This window comes from Trichoplusia ni, chromosome 3, assembly GCF_003590095.1.
Source record: "Trichoplusia ni isolate ovarian cell line Hi5 chromosome 3, tn1, whole genome shotgun sequence".
NCBI classification, from domain to species: Eukaryota; Metazoa; Arthropoda; class Insecta; order Lepidoptera; family Noctuidae; genus Trichoplusia; species Trichoplusia ni.
Window position 1 is genome coordinate 2,679,579 of NC_039480.1, and position 24,186 is coordinate 2,703,764.

Sequence of the window (24,186 nt, forward strand, 5' to 3'; positions counted from 1 at the left end):
ATTTACAAATCTTTGACAGAAGCTAGAAAGTCTGACAACCAGTCTAACTAAGGGGTATCGTGTTGCCCAGGTAACTGGGTTGAGGAGGTCAGATAGGCAGTCGCTCCTTGTAAAACACTGGTACTTAGCTGAATCCGGTTAAACTGAAATTTGACCCGGACATCATGTTTTTAGGTAAAAGAACTTGCGTTGCATTATGAAAGGTTTTAGTCAATAATATATCGGACTAAGTTCCTAAATACAAGCTAACGGTAACTTAACATACTAAACCTACAGAAAGTTAACCTTAAAGGAACTTGAAAAGATGTCTAATTCTTTACCCCTTAACTGCAGGCTTAGTCTAGACTGATTTAAAATCTCGTTTCAATCGAAATGAGGTCGTATTGACACTTTGAAAGCCGACACTAGCGCCACTTAGTACAGTGGCAAAAGTTGGAACTTCATCGACTAAGACGGGTGACAACACTATATCGCTACTCCATCTTGGTTATGTTGGATATTGCCTTCTCAAGACCAAATCGAGAATTTCGAGACAAATTCAAATTAAAAACAGAATGAAACCACTAAACCAGTGGTGTCGAGATTAATTCTTATGCTCCAATTCAGCTTAAGAGACCAACAAGTCGATGTAATGATGGTTTTCTCAAAAAATTCGCATTTGTAAGAACAATTTTGAGGACTATTAATAACAACATTAACAATGAAAAAAAAATACACCAAAAAAATGAGAATACTTGTCAAAAATTTCAAAAACGCCTCCTATACTTAAATGATACGGTTTACTCACGCGTATTTATCGGGATCACTCGTTAAGTTTTTAAGTTTATTGTCAGCTCATGATTAAGGACTCCGGTTGTGTCCGAAACTAGTCGGGCGATCCCGATACATACGCGTGAGTAAACTATCATGTCAGTAAGAATCAGCCTCCCATAACAACCAAACTTTATCATAAACCATCAAATAATGTTTGCGTGTAACAAAAATCATCAAAAAATCATAAATATAGTCAAAAACGTTAAACAGGGTGAATAGAGTTTCAAGGGGTGAATAGAAAATAGTGTTTCTTTATTGCATGCGTTTACTTTCGTTGAATAGTTTAAACGCAATTATTTTATGAACAGCTTGAGAATAATCTTCTAATTCTAGATTACGATGTTAGTTACCGTACTCCTCCGAAACGGCTTAACCGATTTATACCAAATTTTATACGCGTATTCAGTAGGTCTGAGAATCGGCTAACATCTATTTTTCATATCCCTAAGTGTTAAGGGTTGTTCACAAAAATATATTTTATTTTTTGGACGAAATTTTTTGTTTTATTTTTTTTATAATCTGGCACTAAAAAATACATACAACTAGAAATAATTGACTAGGCATAACAACGTTTGCTGGGTCAGCTAGTATATGAAAATTAGAAGTTTGATAGGACATATTTTGTCTCATCAAAATTTAAATCTTGAAAGATTTTTGATTGATTTGTTTTTAAACTATCTATAAACAAAATCAAAAATATTTTTTCACCGGATTATACAAAAACGTGACGTCATATTACCGTAACGGAATTCCGTATCATTGTCGTCCAGTTACTCCTAGTCATGGCTAAAAAACGTTTTACTTTCAAAACTCTTTTTCTATCCAGGCCTGTTGGTCTAGTGGTTAGTGACCCTGACTGCTATACCGGAGGTCGTGGGTTCGATTCCCGCCCAGGACAAATGTTGTGTGATGAGCATGATCATTTGTTCTGGTGTCTGGGTGTAATATATCTATAATATGTGTGTATTTAGAAATATATAAGTAAGTTTATAGTCTGGTTATGGTAACCACAAGGTCTGCTTAGTTTGGGATCAGATAACCGTGTGTGAGTTGTCCCCGGATATATTATAAATATGTATGTACAGAATAAATGATTCTATACTTTATACTACAAATCTTCTTCCTTTTTTTTATTTGTCTATCCACCACAAAAATACCTCTATTCACCCTGAACCAAACTTGTATCATCATTTGTACACCAGTCAATTATCAAAACCAACTTTTTTACTAATTTACTTTAACTCTCTTACTGCTGTGCTCTCCGTCATCTTCCTCTCTCAGTCTCTTGCTGTCTCTTTTGTTCTCTTTCCCTTTCGTTTTCTTTCCAACCCCTTTACCTTTATTTCCCTTTGGATAATATTCTTCTATTTTATGGCTATCTTCTCCGGTTAGTGGCTCCAGTTCTATGGTGTCATCAAGAACGGTGTTCTTTGGTCGTTCGGTTAATACTTCTTCTTCTTCGTCTGATTCTATGACGTTTGTTTTTCTTGGTTTTGAGCTGCCTGCTGTAAGATGTATTTTTTTAAGTTTAGAATTTTAATATAGTAATGTTGTGGGAGCAGCTCTTGCTTGCAACTACTTATTGCTGTAAACATGTATATGGGTTTTAAAAATCGTTTTGTTATTTTCGTTTACATAGATAGGATTCATAGTTTTTATTATAACACACTTTGGATACAAAGAAACTTTGTTTTAGAACAAAATTAATTTTCAAAACAAAGACTAATTACTTATTTTAACAGTAATTTAAAAAACAAAAATTGTGTTACAAAATTAAAAATTTGTATCTATTATTTGTAGAATGATGCAATGATGTGATGAATATTGAAAATAAAATCATCATCCATATTAAAATCATATGTTCTGTAATCATTCTCACTGTTTTTGGGCCTACTACAAACTTTTTTTTTTTTTTCAGCCATTACTTTCCCACTGCAGGGCAAAGGCCTCCCTTAGGTTCTTCCACTCTGTCCGGTCTATTGCTTTTGCCATCCACTGTTTGTACAGAAACATATCTAAATAATAATGAAAACATTATTATTTAGATATGTTTCTGTACAAATACCTATTATAATAATTAAGTACTACATAAGTAATATACCCTCACCAGCCTTGTCCTGGTCATCTTGTTCCTCTACATCAACGTGTTTGGGTTCGTCCTTGCTGATGAAGAATGTGGTGATGGGTTTCTGCCACTTGGGGGTCTCGCGCGGGCACACGGGATTGCCGCCGCCGCCGCCGCGGTTGGCGCGGTCTACACTGCCTATAAGTTAAATATTTCTATTATTATTTCTTTATCTAAGTTCATAATAAATAATGTATTCTTATTTTGTCCAATTTTGCTTAGAGATAATGTCTTATAGTAATGAATGCGATTGATTTAATGTTAGGTTAAATTGTGTATGGTTTAAGTTAAATAAATAAATTACGGAAATAGTATTATATCGACTAAAAATGATTTCTCTAGACAGAAAGGAAATTAAAGTAAAAAAAGTAAAGAAATGTCGATTCAGGGACACCAGGCATGGACAACAGTCCATGTCCAGTGGAATATTGATGTTTTAAAAATGTCATTTAATCAGTTGAATGTAAAGTATATTTACCTGAAGCACCAGAACTGCTTGGAGTAGGCGCCGCAACACATCTGGCCTTGCTACTCTTCCCAGACGATACTACAACAATATTAATTCGATTACTATGTTTATGTGCTTAAATCATCTCATAAGAGTCAGCTGCGAAAGAAAATGCTCTAAAGGAAAAAATATTATGTTACAAAGTGCACTCATAAATAAGTAACAAAAGAACTACAGAAAACAGTTCCTAACTGGGAAAAAGAGTATTGAGCGTACATATTTTAATTTTAATATCGACGACGAAAACAAACAAACAGATTTAAAAAGATTAGAAATTACCTTTTGAACCCACCGACGCCTTCGTTCGGGCCATTTTGTAGTTTTATTTTACACTGGCTTGAACAGTTTTACAACTTTATCTACAAACTAAACAGTACAGTAGAAAACAGCAGAAAACTACGTCCACAACTACACATTACAAAACAAAAACGCGCGAAAACTACAATATTGACATTTAAAATGTCAAAGAAATTATTGTTTTAATTTTCGTTCTAAAATGAAATTAGTGAGTTTAAGTACTAGGATTTTGAGTAAAAAACTCTTCAATTTCGAAAGCTTCGGCAAAATGTACACAAATATAATCTATGCTGAGCATTGCACAGATTAAAAATAATGCTGCCAGCGGATATTTGATTCCTTTATTTTAGGGTAAATGGAAATACCCATAGTTCTACAGCTTGAAAAAAATAACTATAGTTGGACATTAGGCCGAATCGTAAGTAAAGAAAATACCGCGGTAACCGCGGCGCGGTTTATATTTATTACTAAATCTTTATTACTAAAACATCAAATCTTATCATGATTCAGATTTTCTGCGTTAGGTTTATTTTATCGTATAGCTGAACAAACATCATGCAAAACAAAACTAAAACCACGTGACAAAACACTATTCCAATAAATGGTATTTCGGCGTTTCAAGGAAAACAGAATCTGTCGTTGCAACACTGCATTTCTGAGTTTACGTCTTACGACTGCTTTTTTTGGGTGGATTGAACTTTATGAAGTTTGTAGGTTAAAACTATTATAAAAACTCTTATTTTGCTACTAATAGACTTTTGTGCATCACTTTTTAATATTATTGTGATAGCAGATACTTAATTCAATCTTATCCCTTGGCTTTGAGGTAAATTGTTTTATTTCTATTTACACAATATTTTAACGGTTTTTAGCTTGTCAAATAGCTCAATTACGTTGACCTAAACATAAAATAATATTAAAATACGAGTCTATTGACAAACTTATCTGTAGTAGATAAAACCAATGCCTGAAATAACTACAACAATTATAACAAAATTGTCTGTTTACATCCGCTGATATAATCAACGAAAATAATAATTCATTTTTATAGAAAGTTTTTCGTGTGAGTTTTGCATTTCGTAATTTTTATACATTTAGAAAACAGTAAGTACCTAATTTAATTTGTTATTAAGTTTTACGTCGGCAGATCCACTCATTGACTATTTTTGTTGATGACGAACTCACATTATTAACTCCTAATTTTAAGAAACAAACAAAATATTACCGAATATATTTCACTATATCTTAAAAACTACAACTTTTTAAAGAACCAGCTTTTTTTCGTTGAATTACGACTCCAACACGATGTAATTTAATCCTTATTGTTGAAATATTGAAAAAGCATATCTGAATCACTCAAATTCCAGCATAGATCGTGCCTACAGCACGTCACTTAAAGTACTCATTGGAAAGTCTTAAAATACTACCAAGCTATCTGCATTTTAATCATTAATTAATTTCTACTAATTTTTACAATTGCAGTTATGTATATTTCTTACTATGTTTATTCCAAGCATTGTATTGCTTTTAATACCTATTGACATTTACTTCCTGATAACTTTACAACCAACTTCAAAAAAAGAGGAGTTTCTCCATTCACAGGTATTTTGTATTTTAATGTTTGTTACCACAGAACTACAGACTGGATTAGCCCATTTTATTGAAACTTTTTTCTTTTAACCATTCAGGTTTATTCACGAACAACATATTTTGGAGTGACTGTACAATCTCCACCCAAACCCACTGGGTACCACACTACCCCAAAAATCCACACATATTACTTACTGTCCCTATAGGCTCAACAACCCTAATTGTGTCTTGGCCTCTGATACACACATTAAAATGTAAAATATATCTTTATTTGTATTTTTTAATCTAAACCACTTAACCAGTTGCAATGAGACTTAATATCATCATCATCATCATCCACAGCCTTTATCCTCCCACTGCTGGGCATAGGCCTCCCCTTTCTCATGCCTATTTCTACGTTCCTGTGCCAGCCTCATCCAGACTTGACATCCCTACTAATATTATAAATGCGAAAGTAACTCTGTCTGTCTGTTACGCTTTCACGTCTAAACCACTGAACTGATTTTAATGAAATTTGGTACAGAGATAGACTTGACCTTGAGAAAGAACATAGGATAGTTTTTATCCCGGACTTTTGAGGAGTTCTCTTGGAAACGCGATATAACCGACCTCGACGCGGGCGAAAAGCTAGTAGTGTGAATAAAAATGGAGTTTCTTAGAATTACTGCAGCATTATCCTTGCTTAATTACTTAACATAACACATTTATATAGGAAAACTTTGAGCATTTTTCACCACCCTAGGCTATTTTAGATACCAATATATAAAAGATCATTTTATTTAGTAACGGTCATATTAATATTTTGTCTATTTTGGGATTGAACCAGCACTTCATGCTTACAAATCCGTAAATATAACCTCAAGGCCACCACTACAGTATGGTTTCTCTGTTTCATTGCAAATAAACAGACTTATTATACAACTAGCTGTTGCCTGCGACTTCGTCCGTGTGGTTAGAAGATATAAGTTAGGATGTTTTGAATGGAATCCCTCAAAGATGAATGATTTTCACTGTGTTTGCCACATTTTTCATTGTATCTTCGCTCCTATTAGTCGCAGCGTGATGGCATATAGCCTAAAACCTTCCTTGATGAATGGACTATTCAACACAGAAAGAATTTTTCAATTTGAACCTGTAGTTCCTGGAGATTAGTGTGTTAAAACAAACAAATAAACTCTTCAGCTTTATATATTAGTATAGATTCAAACAATATTTCTTGAATATACCAAATTGAACTGAAGCTTTCTTTTCACTTTTATTCTATTACTATCTTCTAAATAAATAAATAAATATCCTATTTTATTGTTATTTTACCAACTTCAAAAGGAGTAGGATTTCAATTGTCTGTATTTTGTGATTTTTTCAATATCTCAAGACTGGTTTAACCAATTTTGCTAATTCTCTTTTGCTTATTGCTATACAAGTTTCATCAAGTTTGTTACAGTAGGTTTTAGACCTCAAATGTTTTAATCCCTCCCTTTCTTGCTTGTTTGTCGTTCCTGTTGGATTTTTGCAACTCAATTTTTGTCACTTCCCGATAAGCTAGCAGGCTGAAATTTTCAGCGTAGCTTTAAACTCGATGACAATACAATTTAAAACTATAAAAACATCTATACCGATTTTGAAAAAACAAAAAAAAATAGTAACATTTAAAAACCTAGGTTTTTACATTTTTTAAATCTATTTTTCAGTAACCATAAACAATGGAGGACGACATAGATATCGAGGAGCATGATGTTATGGACAATCCTCGCATCAAGAGCATGTTCCCGGATCTAAGCATCGTCAAGATTGAACAAATGGATGACGGAGACGAGGCTGTTGATGCAGAGGTGGACGAGCCAGGGAATGATGGTGAGTATTATGTTAAGTACTAGCTGTTGCCCGCGACTCCGTCCGAGACCGTCGGTAAAACAGTGCAACGGTATTACAGTATACCGGTACGGATCTTGAGCGCTCGGCGGAAGAGTGGGGATCGCTTTGCGCATCGTTAAATAAAACGCCAATCAATTGTGCGTACTCATGTGTATGCAACTGCAGCAAAGAACGAATTTCAACTTATCCCTCATGTCGGCTATGACGCGATACGCTGCGGGACACTCCCTGCACTGTAGTCCGCCCCGCGCCTCACTTCATACCGCAAAAGGGACACAAACAATCACTTCCGCGCAGGTCAAGGTCAGCGCTCAAGATCCGTGCCGGTAACTATAACTACTCAGGGTTGGAACTTTACTACTGCACCGATAGATGGCGTTGAAACAATTTTAAAAAAATTCGTAAAAAAAACATTTCATTTTCATATTTTTTCTTTATAAAAAGTATCCTATGTTACATCAAATACCTCAAAAAATATGTGTCCATAGTTTCATGATGATCGGTTGTGTAGTTTTCGGGTGAAAGCGTAACAAACAACTTTCACATTTATATATTAGTAAGGAAGTAAGGACTAGCGGAGGCGGGGCTTGCCCGCTACAAACCTAAAATGATCCCACTTGAACATAAAATTGGGATAAATCGCTGGGATCCAACCCGCGACACGTCGGCCCCTCGACTATCCATTCAGTCAAGAAATCTTCACACAATTTTCCATACAACCTTAGATACTGCACGGATAGCCGAGTGGGTGAGGTCACCACGCCAAACTCACTGAGCCCGACGTGTTAGTCCGAACCCGCGTAGGACAGGCATTTGTGTGATCCAGGAATGCTTGTCCTGAGTCTGGGTGTCTTTGCGTATGTGACTTGTATGTCTGTAAAACCTCCCGCGACATGAGGATTAAATCTGTTAAAGCAAGAGTCACTTTTGTTAAAAGATAAATATCAATATTATATTATGTATATTCACAATTCTACATTGTCTCGGGTCTGAGTGTTTGTGGCACCTTCGTTGTATCTGAATTCCATAACACAAGTGCTTTAGCAACTTACTTTGGGTTCAGAACAATGTATGTGATGTTGTCCGCATTTATTTATTTTTATTATCTTTTCAGAATACTACCAAGATGAAGGCATAAGTTACAATCCTCAACAGCTGAATTATTCATATGAATACTTTGAAACTACCTCAGAGAATGTGCCACAAGAGACAATATTTGATGAGGACTATTACGATAGCAATGACATCATATTAGGTATGTATTCTATAACATGTATTGGTTAACAAGCTTAGTAGAGGATAGTGGCCTAACTACAACTGCACCAGTTGATTGATCACAGGTTAAGTTAGACTTGACAAGGTCCGTCCGTGGATGGGTGACCATTTATGTCATAACGAGTTCCTCTGTTTTTTGGAATGGCCATTTCCGGCTGTTATTTACACATCTTTGATAGTTACAGGTTAGATGATAGAAAATTAAAGAACCAGTCTTACTAGGGGTATCGTGTTGTCTGAAACTGGGTTGAGGAGGTCAGATAGGCAGTCGCTCCTTGTAAAACACTGGTACTTAGCTGTATACGATTAGACTCGAAACCGACCCTAACATAATTGGGAAAAAGCTAGAAAATACGCTTTTATGTTATCTCCATATAATCTATAAACTAATAAATCTTACATAATTTAAATTCCAGCTTTAAAGCCTCAAATAGACCAGGAAACGCTTTACCAAGAAGCCCTGAACTCTACAACTCTCGTTTGCTTAGAGAACTGGGGGGAACGCCTAAACAACAGCCCCTGCTACTGCCAAGAGTGCCAGATCCTCTTCCCGACAATCAACGCATTAGACGCACACAAAATGACCAGGCACTCGTACCTAGTCGCCTTAGATATACAGAAAAACACAGCAAGGAAAAGTACGGTGACCTCGAAGTACTGCAATCATTGTTTCAAGACGTTTCCTGATGATACCTCTCTTATTAAACACTTGTATGAGCTTCTACCTATGAGTAATTTTCCAAAAAAGACTCCTGAAAGTCAAAAAAGTCAAAAAGTTCCCGAGTTTAAGTGTGAGACGTGTTATATGACTTTTTCGGATCATTCCGCTTGTAAATGGCATAGGAAAACCGCTCATCCTGAATTGAGTACTGTTAATAATCTTGCAGTCAAGTTGCAAAAGTCAAAAGTTAAATTAAAGGCAAAGGCTATCAAGTTAGAGCCGAAAACAGTCAAGTTAGAGCCGAAAGCAGTCAAATTAGAGCCTAAAGCAATCAAGTTTGAGCCAAAAGCAGTCAAAGTTGAGAAGAAGGAGAAAAAGTCACAACAAGGACGGAAAATGTTTGGCCATCCGTCTCTTGTACCAAAACACACTTTATTCCAATGTAATATTTGTCATATTAATTTTACATCCTGCTTTGGTGCCTTTAAACATTCAAGGATATGTAAAAAAGAAATTTCATACAAGAAATGTACGATTTGCGATAGAAAAATCAAAAATAAAGATGTCGATTTACATAAATTACAACACAGATACTCAGACAAAATAAAAATCTATACAGTCTATAAGAATATATACGAAAAGGTTTTGTACAAGTGCCCGAAATGCTTGGCTTGTTTTGATGAGTTGCTCTTTTGGGCTCATTACAAGGACTGCGACAACGCTGGCTCTAGTTACTGTCCCGATTGCGATCTAAACATAGCTAGCGCGAGATACCAAGGTCATAGACAAAAGCATAAATCAAAGAAATACACCAAAAAGGATTTTATCATCGTTGAATTCCACGTCAAAGTAAAACGAGAGAAACGAAAACACGATTCACAAGAAGTCATCTTATATTATTGCGATTATTGTGGCATCTGCCAGTATTCACTGGCTCTAAAAGGGCATACAGACGGAACTTGCAACAAAAATATATATAAATACCATTGTGAACGATGTGGTTTGTGTGTCAGCTACAAAAGTAAGAAACACCATCAGTTATTGCATCAACGGACACCGTTCTCTAGAGACAACTTGATAATTTACAGTCTTCAGAATGGCAAAGAGGTGTCACCGCCTTGCCCAAAGATGTATCCGTGCAAGAAATGCAAAAAGAACTTCCTTACTCTATATTTATCAAAGAGCCATGACTGCAAAGAGAAATCTATAACATGTAAAATATGTAATATAAAGTTTAACATCCAGGCTTATAAGATACACAGGCATTATCACGTGAAAACCAAAGAAGAGACTGATATTATGATTCCAGAGTTATTAAAGAAATATAATTCGATTAAACAAATTTGGAACATTCTTTACAAGTGTGTGTCCTGTGATACTATCATTGTTAGCTACGATTCTGCTGTCACACACTCTCAAAATCATTTGAATGATTATCATTCTTCGGTCAAAAAATGTGATGTATGTGATTTTAATGTTATCGAAACCGATTATAATGATCATGAAAATCTTCATAACAATAACCAAGCGATACAGAGGAGTGATTTCAAAATTTTAGAGTTTGATTTCAAGGATCTGTTGAAAGATAGATGGATGGTTTTATTTCAACCGTTGCCGAAGGAACTTGTGGATCAGATTTTGTCGAAGAGCATTTATAAGTAAGTATTGGTATTATTATTTCCTTTATATAAACAAATCCCGTCGTAAGAGGCTAGAAGGATAAGGATGCGAGGAGCCATAGATCGATCTCGATGGTATATTTAGAGGCCTATATACAGCACTGATGATGGGCTGATGATGATGATGTACCGAGTAGCTCGTGGCTAAGCTATAACCGCATAAGTGATTCGATCACAGGTTAAGCTATGCTTGACGCGGTTGGTCCGTACATGGGTGACCATCTTTGTCATAACGAGTTCCTCCGTGTTTCGGAAGGCACGGTAAATTGTGTCGTTGCAGGTAGTCAGAAGTTTAAAAAGTCTGACAACCAGTCTAACCAAGGGGTATCGTGTTGCCCAGGTAACTGTGTTGAGGAGGTCAGATAGGCAGTCGCTCCTTGTAAAACACTGTTACTTAGCTAAATCCGGTTAGACTGGAAGCCGACCCCAACATAGTTGGGAAAAGGCTAGGCCTATGATGATATACCTACTTAGGAATTTGATTTTTTTGTCTTGCATGTCACAAACATTCAAAGCGCGACGTGTTAGTTCGATCCCCGCGTAGGACAAGCATTTGTGTGATCTACGAATACTTGTCCTGAGTCTGGGTGTCTTGTGCATGTGACTTGAATGTTTATGAAACTCCCGACACAAATATTAAATTCCTTACTGCGGGAGTCTTATTTTAACATAAACGTTATTTATTTATTGTTTTGTAGTTAAATTTAATGTTTCTATAACACACAGCCAAATAACAATACAACATTAAAAAAAGCCCCAAAATCCAATTTATATCAATTGAAAATATAATTTAATAATCTCCTTTTCAGATACACGCGATCACTGAAGCTAAACCTACATACGGGTCCAACGAACGAAATAAAATACATTTGTATTAACTGCAAGAGACACGTAGAAAGCAATTCACTCGAGACACACGTCTTAACCGACTGCAGACCAAACAACAAGTACACTTGCACATCATGCCAAGAAATATTCAAAAACTTACAGCAATATTTAAAACATGAAGGAACTCATGAGAAACTATTGAAAACAGGTATCGTAACATTTAATGACCCTGCAGATAAAACCTTCAATGATAATTTAATTGTAAAAGATAGTTTGAAAACTAATTTAGTTAATAAAGTTAAGTCTAACAGTAATTTGAATGTAAAAGATCACTTAATAAGCAAAGATAAAAGGTACACTATATTTAGGTGCGCAAAATGTGATATCTGTGTGTTTATGAGGCATAGCGTTGAAAGGCATAGGTGTGGAGGAAAGAAATTGTGTAAAATTTGTAACCAATACTATTCAAATAAAATATATCCACACCATTTGGCATTACATACTAGAAAACCGTACATTAATAAGAAAACCTTAAGAGTTGTATTGTTTAGAATAGTCAACGGAAAAGCAATTATGGATGAAACTCTAGACGAAAAAGATAAATGTTTTGGCAAAGGAAGAGTTAAATCAATTGAGTTTGGAAAGAATAACCCTGTTGGCAGTAAATTAAAATACAATTCTGTTGATTTAGGGAAAGATTCGTCTTTTATTAAAGATAAAAATAAATCTTTTAACGTTTCAAAAGATACCTCACTTGAGTTAGCAAAAGATAAACCTAGTAAAGTCAAAAATAAATCTGTTATTAAAGAAAAAGAGAAATCTTCACCTTTTAATGATGATAACGAAAGCTATTGGGTTATTTCTTTGAAAGATCAGACACAAGCAAGCACAGCTAAGATCTTCAGATGCGTTTGCAACCTACACTTTACCAGCCTAACCCTTATAAAAGAACACCTTTATATTTGCGAAAATAATCCCGATATTTCGAAAGAAAAATGCAGTAAATGTAATTTATACTTCCCCACCGAAATCTTAGTCACCCATCTATGCAAGCATCACAGCAAAGACATACGAATTGATGTTGAAAATGTTAAAAAGAACATCTTCTTTGAGTGCAGTAAATGCACCTTAATTTTCACGAACACAGACTTATTTGATAATCACTTGGAGAATTGCAATGTTGGTAGTTTTAGAAATTGTAATACATGTCAGTTAAAATTTCACAGAAACAGCTATGAAAATCATTCTTGTTCAGCTAAAGAGGTCGATGTTACATACTTGAATAAAATTATCGTTTTGAAGAATGATTATATGTTTTCGACTGTCTTTCAATGCGTTGACTGCAGTATAAATTATTTGAATAGGAAGTCTTTTAAGTATCACATTGTTGACGTCAATCACGAATCGAAATGTCAGCTGACAATTTGTGAATTTTGCGGTTTACAATTTACATCGTACTCTTCGCACCATCATTATGAAATTCATTCGAAATTAGGTAAATATAAAATTAAAATTGTTGACCCTGTTAATGGGAATCATAGTTATATAGAGGGTGTTAACGTTAAGACATTAACTGACTCGGCGAAAAGAAGGTCTAGTTCTAAAAAGGTTGAGTCACCTGTCAAGAAAATTAAAATTGAGGATACGTCTGTTAATCATGGTCATAATACTAGACATTCAGAAAAAATAAATAATTCTAACACCGATTTGGATGTGTCGAAATCAGATTTAAACGATACATCGATCAAATCAGATTTATCGATAAACGATTCGATTAACGAAAGCTCGGAAATCGATAAAAAAGAACCGTTGTCTAAGAAATTGAAAGCTCGAATACTACTCGATAAATACGATAATAATTTGTATCGATGCATGCATTGCGATCAGCACTATTTGAAATATGCATCACTAGAGTATCACCTGACCACGTTTGACCATAGAGTTAAGCCAGAACTTTTTAAGTGCGATGACTGTGGTCTAGATTTTTCGAGATACACCCTGCCTAGGCACAAATATGTTCATCATTATCATATGAAGCTGAAAAGAGAAGATATTGTCGTTATTTCGGATCTACCGAAAGATCTTAATGTAAAAGAAAAGAATTTTGAAGAAAACATTAAAAAAGATGATACAGTTATTTCAAAAGATAGTACCGAAAAAAAAGCCAGTCAAAAGTTAAAAAAGGTAAACGAAAAATCAACAAAAAATATTGAAAATACAGAAATAACTTATTATAAATGCACAGATTGCAACGTATGCTTCTTAACGAAGAAACTATGTTACAAACATACGAAAAAACACGAAATTCTCGATCTAAAAATGTATATACAATGCAAAATATGCGAATTTCAATTTCTAATCGATTCTTTGAAAAATCATATGGAAAGTCATCATAAAATAGATTTTAGAATCGAGAATTTGAAAGTGGTTGAGTATAAACCGTTAGGGGAAGATTTGGAACCCAAAATTGATACTTATATGGCAGTAGATAAAGTCCAAAGTCGATTGGTAAGTAGTACAGATGGTGTAGTGTGAAAAATTTAAGGTTTTTTCAACTTTATTTTAAGTTTTCTATTCCAATGCAATCCCTACTAATATTATAAATGCAAAAGTAACACTGTCTGTCTGTCTGTTACGCTTTCACGTCTAAACCACTGAACTGATTTTAATCGTACAGAGATAGAGTTGCCGTTGAGAAAGGTCTTAGGATAGTTTTTATCACGGACTTTTGAAGACTTGGAAACGCGATATAACCGACCTCGGCGTGGGCGAAGCCGCGAGCGAAAAGCTAGTGTTATATATGACTCTAAGAATGTTATTTTGCTATTTTTTCGTCTATTTAGACATGCTTTAAGAATAACGAGTGATAGCTTTGTAGCTACTAAAATGATGTGCCGATTTTCATGCGGTTTTTTTTAGTATGTAAGCTTAAAAATGTAGTTCTTAAGTGACCAGTGACGAAGTTTAAAACTTGAAGTTTTACTGCGTTTTTGTGAATGTAGGTGAACCTACATTTTTAATTTAAATATTATTTTAATAAGTGTTTTAAACTTTCTTATTTTTTTTACTATTTGACTTGAATTCATAAATACACCCACCAACTATATTTAAGAATAAAATAACTTCAATTTATAACGCCATCTAGTGTCAAACTAAGCAAATCTTGTATTATCGAGTACTAGACAACAGATAAGCAGACATTTATGTTTCGAACCACATAAATAGGCACAGAACAAGTGTGTCCTGGTTGGGAACCGAACCCACGACCTCCGATGTACCAGCCAGGACCACTAACCACAAGACCAACAGGACAGTCTTAAGAAAACGTTCAAATGTGTATATTTCCTTTGCTAAATATTTATCTTTTCATAAAACCACAACTTAAAAATCTTAATTAAAATGGAAGCAAATAAAGTGCCTTAGAATAAGAGTATATTAATAAATTAAGATATTTTAAGACAAATCATGTTTAAAACGTTTTTTTAATGTAACTTAATTTTTATCCACGAATGCTTGTCCTGAGTCTGGGTGTCTTGGGCATGTGACTCGAATGTTTGTGAAACTCAAGACACAAGGATTAAATTCCTTAGTTCAGGAGTTGTTTAAAAAGCAAATAAATATGTGATAGGCCAGTTTCATAATAATTCGTTTGAATTTGAATCTATTATTATTAACAAATCTTTTGTAATATTATATTGATATTTGTATTATATTTATTATAAAAATATGGACTATGTTCGCGTATGTGCAGGTCTGACGAATGGTCAAATTTAGTGTCATTTACGAGCAAGCGACAAGTGTAATTTTTTTAAATAATAAATGCGGACAACATCACATACATTGTTCTGAACCCAAAGTAAGTTGCTGAAGCACTTGTGTTATGGAATTCAGATACAACGAAGGTAACACAAACAACCAGACCCGAGACAATGTAGAAATGTGATTTTTTACATTGACCCGACCGGGGACCTCAGAGCTAGCGACACCTTGAAACCGGTGCGTACGCCACTCAACCACGGAGGTCGTCATTTTTATGTCAGTAGGCAGTAGCTTCCGATTTTACAGGTGATAGGTCAGAAGCTAGAAAGTCTGACAACCAATCTAACTAAGGGGTATCGTGTTGCCCAAGTTAGATAAGTGTTTTTCCAACGCAAAATGCTAAGGATGAGGAGGAATATGAATTGTGTCATTTTAATCCAATTTCCATTAATTCATCAGTCAGATAGATTTCCAAAAAATATGGGATATTATTCATTTTATCACATCAATAAAAATAAAGGAAGGAAAGGGCTAAAAACATCACTTGCTAGTAAAAAGCGTACTGGTAAGTGACGTCACACGAGATTTTAAATCACTGTATATCCTTCATTTTTAGTTTACGAGATATATATACAATATTTACGTATACAATATTATTTGGAAAACTATCTGAAAGACTTGACACTTCTTTTTTTGGCTTATATCCTTTTATGAATAGCGTAATTCTGGCCCAAGACATTTGTCATATCTGTACATACCCTTATATAAAAACGGTCTTCCCACCTATAATAATTATTATAATATAATTTAAAATAGTCATCACAAACAATTAAAATTAGATATTAAGTCAATTGAGTGTTTTTCACTGCCTTAATGATGAAAAATATTTATGTTTGCGTGTATATGTATATGTGTGTTTCAAGTGAATAGATTTAAAAAAATCGAAATCCCACGTTTTTATATGTCACTCCATTCATTTTTTTTTTCAAAATCTGTCCAGTCGTTTTTATAGTTGTAGACTGCATTGTCATCGGGTTTGAAGCTACCGTGAAAATTTCAGCCTGCTAGCTCATCGGGAAGTGTCTCAAATTGAGTTGCAAATCCAACCGGAACAACAAACAAACAAGAAAAGTGAGTGTATAAAAACGTGGGACAATGATAAAAATAACGTTTTTTAATAAGAATAGTCTATGGATAGATGTCTACCGCCTAATTAACAAAACGCTGATCAATAATTAATGTTAATTATAAATGGTTTGTTTACTTAAATTTGTTGCTTTATTATAAGAATGTTGCCCACTATTGGGCATAAGCCTCTTCCAATATAAACAGTTTTGCATTGATCACCACGCTTTATCACTGCGGGTTGCTAAATTGTTGTGTGTGAATATATTAAATGATTTTTTGATAAACAATTGTTTTTTATTGTTACTCCGTGTTTCGGAAGGCACGTTAAATTGTGAATACCGGCTGTTGTTCTTACATCTTTGACAGTCGTTACAGGTAGCCAGAAGCTTGAAATGTCTGATAACTAGTCTAGCCAAGGGGTATCGTGTTGCCCAGGTAACTGGGTTGAGGAGGTCAGATAGGCAGTCGCTCCTTGTAAAACACTGGTACTTGCTGAATTCGGTTAGACTGGAAGCCAACATAGTTGGGAAAAGGCTAGGCCGATGATGAATTGTTTTTTATTGTATTTTGAAATTGTAGATTTTTATATAAACTGGCTCCTAATAGAATACAGGTCGGTTTCATTCGAATTGAGACTGATTTGCTAGCCTGGAACACAACACTAGCCCTTATTTGTCTAGTGTTCAGTGACCCTGACTGCTATACCGGAGGTCGTGGGTTCGATTCCCACCCGAGACAAATGTTTGTGTGATGAGCATGATCATTTTGTTCTGTGTCTGGGTGTAATTTATCTATATTATGTATGTATTTAGATATGTATAAGTATGTTTATCAGTTGTCTAGTACTCATAATAAGCTTTGCTTAGTTTGAGACTAGATGGCGTTGTATGATAGATGTGGATATTTTATTAAATTACTAGCTGTTGCCCGCGACTTCGTCCCCGTGGGTAGAAGATATAAGTTATGATTTATACCTGCCCTGTTTTTTTCACATTTTCCATTGTATCTTCGCTCCTATTAGTCGCAGCGTGATGGTTTATAGCCTAAAACCTTCCTCGATTAAGGGTCTATTTAACGCAAAAAGAATTTTCAATTTGGATCAGTAGTTCCTGAGATTAGCGCGTTCAAACAAATAAACAAACAAACTCTTCAGCTTTATACATTAGTATAGATTAATGCGTGCCATGGCATGGATTGGAACTATGCTCAAGCGATAACTCTAGTCTAATGATGCCGATAACACTAGATGTTGATTATTATTTCTGAAACGGATAACGAATAAAATAATATACATATAACAACATAACAGTCAAATTGGATTTTTTGAAGTTTTTATTCAAGTATCTACAATGAATTCTATATATAAAAAGGTTTTAATAACTATATTATGCTAAACAGCGTTTTCGCGTTAATGGCTGGACCGATCAGGAGTAATCTGCAACAAAATATAATTGTTGTAATAAAACAAAAAGAAGTACTCTAAATAGATACATAGATATAGTAGTAAGCCTGAATGCTTTTTGACGATAAAATACACCGTGATTTTTTAGTCGTCTTACAAAAGCAGCCCAGTTCATGAATCCAATGACTAGAACACGTTCATGTATAGTTTGAATAAATTTAAAATGCAATTTTTATTCAATACCTATTTTGATGCAATTCGTAGTTTTTTAGAAACAGCTCTGTTGCGAGTGCAGTCCGAGCCTTGTAACAATGGTGAGGGGCGCGGGCGGCGGCGTTTTTATCATTTTTAAGAGTATTTTCAGATGTCTCTTGTTTAATTTTTATTCGTACTTATTATTTTAGTTGATGATAAAAAAAATAATAATCACGCCTAGGGGTATTTTACGTCGGATACATGAACTGGGCTCCTTTTGTAAGACGACTAAAAAAATAACCGTGTATATGAAACTGCTGTCTGTCCGTCTATCTGTCCCTAGGCTGTAATCTAACAACTCTTGAAGCTCATTTAAATTTCACTCATTTTAGTGGCCTCCATAAGAACAAATATAATGAAACTGTTGGTAATCGCTCAAACTAATGTTAACCAATTTTTGTTGCAAACACGTTTTTCTTATACCTAATTTTTGTATGGAACCCTCTGGGTCGCGAGTCTGACTCGTACTTGATTGGTTTAATTTCTGCTTGTCTCAAACAAGGTTTGTGATAAATTCGCCATGTTTGACACCGGTATAATATGATAAAATTTGGTTAATCGAAATGCATGATCCCGTTGGATCGAAAATAGTCAGGCATTTTTACAAATACGCGTGAGTATGTAAATTTACTTTCAGTAAATACTTTGTTGGTTCAGTGACCCAAAATGTCTTGGCTTCTGATACGAGAGGGTGCCACTTTACCCGATCCTTGGCCACTTCTCGCCAGTAATCGGCATGAAGCGCCCGAAGGTATCATCTGTATCAATATCTTTTTTTATATAAAAATGAATTGCTGTTAGTTTCGCTCTAAACTCGAAAACGGCTAAACCGAATACGCTTATAAACGCGTCTTGAATTATTTGTAGCAAACCAGGGAAGGGTTAAACCGTTTTAAAATATGGAAAAATTGCATGAAATAGTTATATACATCAACTGGCAGTTAGGCGGTACGTAGTTGGCCGGGACAGCTAGTCTGATATATTTAATAATTATAGATTCTCTCAATTTATAATTTTGTTTTAGACTTATTTACCTTTATTTAAAAGCCAAACGATAAACCACTGCCAAAGCCTCCGAGTTTAGATTTGACAGCTTCTTTAGCTGCGCTGGCGACTTTAGCAGCAGCGGCGGCGGCTGCGGCGGCTTTCGATGCTTTCGCGGCGGCTTTACTCGCTGCGGCGGCGGCGACTTTGGTAGCCGCACCTGTTATATAACAAGCTTTTAAATAGTTCTGAAGGCAGGTTGAATAAGGTTAGACAGCATGAAAGTTTTGTAACTGAGATAGAGATTTTTTTTTGAGTTTTGTAACGTAACTGTAACATCGGGAGCCAAACATTCGGATTGAAGACAAACATTTTTGAAATCTTCACCTTTTTCCAGAAGGCATCGTAAACATAATATATTTTCATAAAAAAAACACTCAAACTATGTTTTTTATGTAATGATTTACGCTGTACTTGCATTAAAATTGCTCAAATTGCGTTTATCTCTAAAGGTAAATATCTCTTAAAGGTCCAGAAACTGGATTGACGATTTGCAACTCTCCAGTAAAGGCGACAGGAGCAATAACCACTACTAATATAGAAGTAATATACTCACCAGCTGCGGCCGCCTTAACAGCACTGACATCTACTCCTTTAGCCCCACCAGCTCCACCAGCTCCGTCTGCAGCACCAGCCCCACCTCCCACGGCGTTAAGTGCACACTCCCCACAGTCTTTACCACCATCAGCCGCTAAGGAATCTCCAACTTTACTGTCACCAACCTTAGAACCAAGATTAGCTGCTAGCCCATTCTTATTATCAGTACTATCCTTGCCTGCTTTTGAATCTAGACCGGTTTTCGAATCATCACCTGATCCTACTTTTAGATCATCATTTGACCCTTTGATGAGGTTTGTTTTTTCGCTTTTTACTGAATCAATTTTGATGTTTGTTGCGGATTCTGTTTTTGTGTCGAGTTTAGCGTCGGTCAATGATCCGGAATCTACTTTTGCGGGGGCACTACCACCGTCGTCTGCTTTAGCGGGAGCATCTGAGCCAGTATCTACTTTAGCGGGAGCAATTTGATCTGTGTCTACTTTGGCAGGGGCATCTGAACCGGAATCTACTTTAGCTGGGCTACCTGAACCTGCTTCTACTTTAGCGGGACCATTCTTATCTGCTTCTGCCTTGGCGGGGGCACTTCCTCCTGTTTCTACTTTAGCGGAACCATCCTTGTTAGCTTCTGCTTTAGCGAGGGCATTTCCATCAGATTCTACTTTAGCGGGACCATTCTTATCTGCTTCAGCCTTGGCGGGGGCACTTCCTCCTGTTTCTACTTTAGCGGAACCATCCTTGTTAGCTTCTGCTTTAGCGGGGGCATTTCCACCTGATTCTACTTTAGCGGGACCATCCTTATCTGCTTCAGCCTTGGCGGGGGCACTTCCTCCTGTTTCTACCTTAGCGGGACCATCCTTGTTAGCTTCTGCTTTAGCGGGGGCATTTCCACCTGATTCTACTTTAGCGGAACCATCCTTTGCATCCTTGTTAGCTTCTGCTTTAGCGGGGGCATTTACATCTGATTCTACTTTAGCGGGACCATTCTTATCTGCTTCTGCCTTGGCGGGGGCACTTCCTTCTGTTTCTACTTTAGCGGGACCATCCTTGTTAGCTTCTGCTTTAGCGGGGGCATTTCCATCTGATTCTACTTTAGCGGGACCATCCTTATTTGCTTCTGCTTTAGCGGGGGCGCTTTCATCAGTGCCTACTTTAGCTGGGGAATCGGATCCTGCATCTAATTTAGCATCAGTACCAGAGCCAGTGTCTACTTTAGCATCTGAAACACCTTTTCCAATATCAGCATTTGCTCCAGTGATGCCAGATTTCGAATCTAATCCTGATCCATCCAAACCAATGTCTTTAGATCCGTTGTCGGTGTTGTCACCAGTTTTACCAGTAGGGTTGCCAGATCCACCAAGATCTAGGTTACCTGAGCCGGGTGCATCTTTTCCAAGACTTTCACCACCTCCAAGGTTGACTCCTTTGTTACCTACATCTCCTAGACCGGAGCCGTCAGCTCCAATTCCTCCAACTTTGTCTTTAACATCTGCACCGCCAAGGTTAGCTCCTGAACCGTCTACAGCTGATTTTCCAAGGTCACCTGCTCCTCCTAGACCAGTCGGTCCATCACCAGATCCTTCTACACCTGTATCTTTTATGCCTGCTGCGTCCAATCCAGATCCTCCTAAACTTCCGAATCCTCCTTTTCCTAGGTCACCAGCTCCTCCAAGGTCACCAGCGCTACCGAGGCCACCGCCTCCTAGTTGGCTTGGTCCTTCAAGGCCAGATTTTCCTATACTGTCTGATCCACCAGCGCCTCCTAGGCCACCAGCTCCACCAAGACCAGCTCCTTCAAGTTGGCCTGATCCTTTAAGCCCCTCTGCAGCGAGGTCAGCCCCTCCTGCCCCAGCTCCTGCCCCCCCTACGGCACCTAGGCCGGCAGTTTTGACCTTCGATTTGACAGCACTCGCTGCATTTACAGCTCCTGGTAATTAATCATTTATTTTAAAAGACAAAGAAAGGTCTCTAATTAAAAAAAAACTACACTTTTGCATTAGTCCTTGTTGTAAGTGGTTAAAGTAAATGAATAAAATTGTTATCAGCGACACAAACCCACACGGTGATGGTGGGATGACCTACGTTCGTTCTTACCGTACTGGTCACTCGTGGCTCTTGAGAAAGACAAGTGGAAAAGTGGAAAGGCTCATATATGTCAGTAGTGGACATTCTGAGGTGATAGCAATAAGAATTTAAAAGTGCAGAAAGAGAGATTCAGGTTTGGATGAAGTTTTTCGGGTTCTGTTAAACGGGATCCGTCTGCCCGTCCGTTTGTCAACAGGCTGTATGCCACGGTGAAATTTGTTAGCTAAAATTTTATCGAATCGAATAATTTCAAAAATCGATTCTTATACTTAATTATAAATGTTGTAAGTAGTTTTTTTAAGCAAATTTGTATCCACTTATCTTTCCACTTCTTTTATGACAACACATTAAAGATTGTTGAAATGACACACAAAGGGGCATTTGTTTTCGTCCTTAATTATTTCAGCATAATATTGTATGTGTAAATTAAACTTACCACTAGCCTTAGCTGCGGCGTCACCAACTATATTAGCTCCAACTGGCAAGAAAGACCAAATATGTTAGATTATTAATTATAATTAAAAACCTGCACTTTCATTTTTCACATTCAAGAATTTAATCCTTATATCGTGAAGAGTTTCACAAATATTCAAGTCACATGCACAAGTCAAGACACCCAGACTCAGGACAAGCATTCGTGGATTAAAAATGCTTGTTCTACGCACGGCTTAAACTAATAAATTCAACGTTGTCTGTGAAACCCTCCGCGATACAAAAATGGATTTTAGGAAAATAAAAATAGCCAGTACTTACATCCACCTAGGGGTACACTAACTGCGGCACCGACCTAGAACAAAAAAATACTGAATAAAGGTCCAATAAAGATTGATGAATGGACTATGATTATTAATGATGCAACGGTTTGCTTACGCGTACTTATAGGGATTGCCCGAATTAACTAGTCTGGCATTCCCGACAATTAAGCTTGCAAAAACGGTAATGGCGCCCCACCGTGGGGCAGATCACAAGCGTGGTGATCAAAGCTCGTGCTCTGTATGAGAGGCCTGCAGTGGGACAGTTACAGGCTGGTGTTATTAACAGCTTCGGTAATGGCGCCCCACCGTGGGGCAGATCACAAGCGTGGTGATCAAAGCTCGTTCTCTTTATGAGAGGCCTGCAGTGGGACAGTTACAGGCTGGTGTTATTAACAGCTTCGGTAATGGCGCCCCACCGTGGGGCAGCTCACAAGCGTGGTGATCAAAGCTCGTTCTCTTTATGAGAGGCCTGCAGTGGGACAGTTACAGGCTGGTGTTATTAACAGCTTCGGTAATGGCGCCCCACCGTGGGGCAGATCACAAGCGTGGTGATCAAAGCTCGTTCTCTTTATGAGAGGCCTGCAGTGGGACAGTTACAGGCTGGTGTTATTAACAGCTTCGGTAATGGCGCCCCACCGTGGGGCAGATCACAAGCGTGGTGATCAAAGCTCGTTCTCTTTATGAGAGGCCTGCAGTGGGACAGTTACAGGCTGGTGTTATTAACAGCTTCGGTAATGGCGCCCCACCGTGGGGCAGATCACAAGCGTGGTGATCAAAGCTCGTTCTCTTTATGAGAGGCCTTCTAAAACGTTAGCTAATAGTTGTATAAATTAATAATTAAAACTCACCACAATACTTAATATAATAATTAACTTCATTTTCGTATAAGTTATGAGTGCCACAAAGTTTTTGATAAACTATTTACGATTGAACAAGATTTTTCGTTTAATAATGTACGCTGTGTCAATATTAATATGTACGTTACTTATTTCGTTTGGAAAAAAACAAATAATATATTTAAAAACAGTTTTAAAGTATTGTTATAGAATGATATACAGAAAATTGGATATTTGTCTGTCTGTAGGTCGGCAATGTGTAAGCTGCCGATATTAGTGAGTTTCAAAGGGTAACAACGGAACTAGAATAAAAAGGCTCCGCTTTTATTCGTCTGTCACCAAACCATATCCCATGAAACATGTAAGCTAAACAGATGGTTTTTTATTGTTTTCAAAAGAACGACTCCCGCAACAAGGATTTTAATCCTTGTATCACGGGAGTTTTACAAACATTATTTAATTTTGCGCATGTGACTTGAATATTGTCCCGCGACACAAGGATTAAATCCCTTATTGCGAGAGTCGCTTTTTCTAAGTTTACAATACTTTTTGCAATGGCAAGCAAAGCCAAGAGTTTAAACTAGCTACAACATATCTCACTGAGTTATAAACTTTAGATATTTAAACAGATGTGCGTTTTGTTTATTAATAGATATTCAAAATCCGTAGCCAATTATTAAGGCTTATAGACATAAGAATAATTAAAATTTGAACTG

General features: G+C 36.5%; 3 protein-coding genes across 5 annotated transcripts; 1 reads left to right on the forward strand and 2 right to left on the reverse strand.

Annotated features, from left to right (window-relative positions):
- Positions 1-1,727: 1,727 nt before the first annotated feature.
- Positions 1,728-3,874, reverse strand: LOC113508876 (PCNA-associated factor-like). The gene is made up of 4 exons (XM_026892038.1): positions 3,726-3,874; positions 3,417-3,485; positions 2,921-3,076; positions 1,728-2,318 (listed from the first exon to the last, which is right to left on the reverse strand). The coding sequence occupies exons 1-4, from the start codon at positions 3,757-3,759 to the stop codon at positions 2,041-2,043; spliced, it is 537 nt and encodes a 178-aa protein (XP_026747839.1). The 5' UTR covers positions 3,760-3,874; the 3' UTR covers positions 1,728-2,040.
- A 499-nt stretch (positions 3,875-4,373) lies between these two features.
- Positions 4,374-14,253, forward strand: LOC113508877 (zinc finger protein 521-like). 2 transcript variants are annotated; one of them, XM_026892039.1, is made up of 5 exons: positions 4,374-4,569; positions 7,018-7,187; positions 8,323-8,463; positions 8,900-10,802; positions 11,633-14,253. In XM_026892039.1, exons 2-5 carry the CDS (start codon positions 7,037-7,039, stop codon positions 14,184-14,186), a joined length of 4,749 nt encoding a protein of 1,582 aa, XP_026747840.1. In that variant the 5' UTR covers positions 4,374-4,569; positions 7,018-7,036; the 3' UTR covers positions 14,187-14,253. The 2 variants fall into 2 exon arrangements, with proteins under 2 accessions (XP_026747840.1, XP_026747841.1); XM_026892040.1 differs by having other exon boundaries at positions 7,025-7,187.
- Positions 14,254-17,852: 3,599 nt separating this feature from the next.
- Positions 17,853-23,558, reverse strand: LOC113508879 (uncharacterized PE-PGRS family protein PE_PGRS54-like). Of its 2 annotated transcripts, XM_026892042.1 has the most exons (7): positions 23,483-23,558; positions 22,633-22,666; positions 22,316-22,357; positions 20,487-21,721; positions 19,796-20,366; positions 19,230-19,399; positions 17,853-17,973 (listed from the first exon to the last, which is right to left on the reverse strand). In XM_026892042.1, the coding sequence occupies exons 1-6, from the start codon at positions 23,510-23,512 to the stop codon at positions 19,236-19,238; spliced, it is 2,076 nt and encodes a 691-aa protein (XP_026747843.1). In that variant the 5' UTR covers positions 23,513-23,558; the 3' UTR covers positions 17,853-17,973; positions 19,230-19,235. The 2 variants fall into 2 exon arrangements, with proteins under 2 accessions (XP_026747843.1, XP_026747842.1); XM_026892041.1 differs by having other exon boundaries at positions 19,796-21,721.
- Positions 23,559-24,186: the final 628 nt, after the last annotated feature.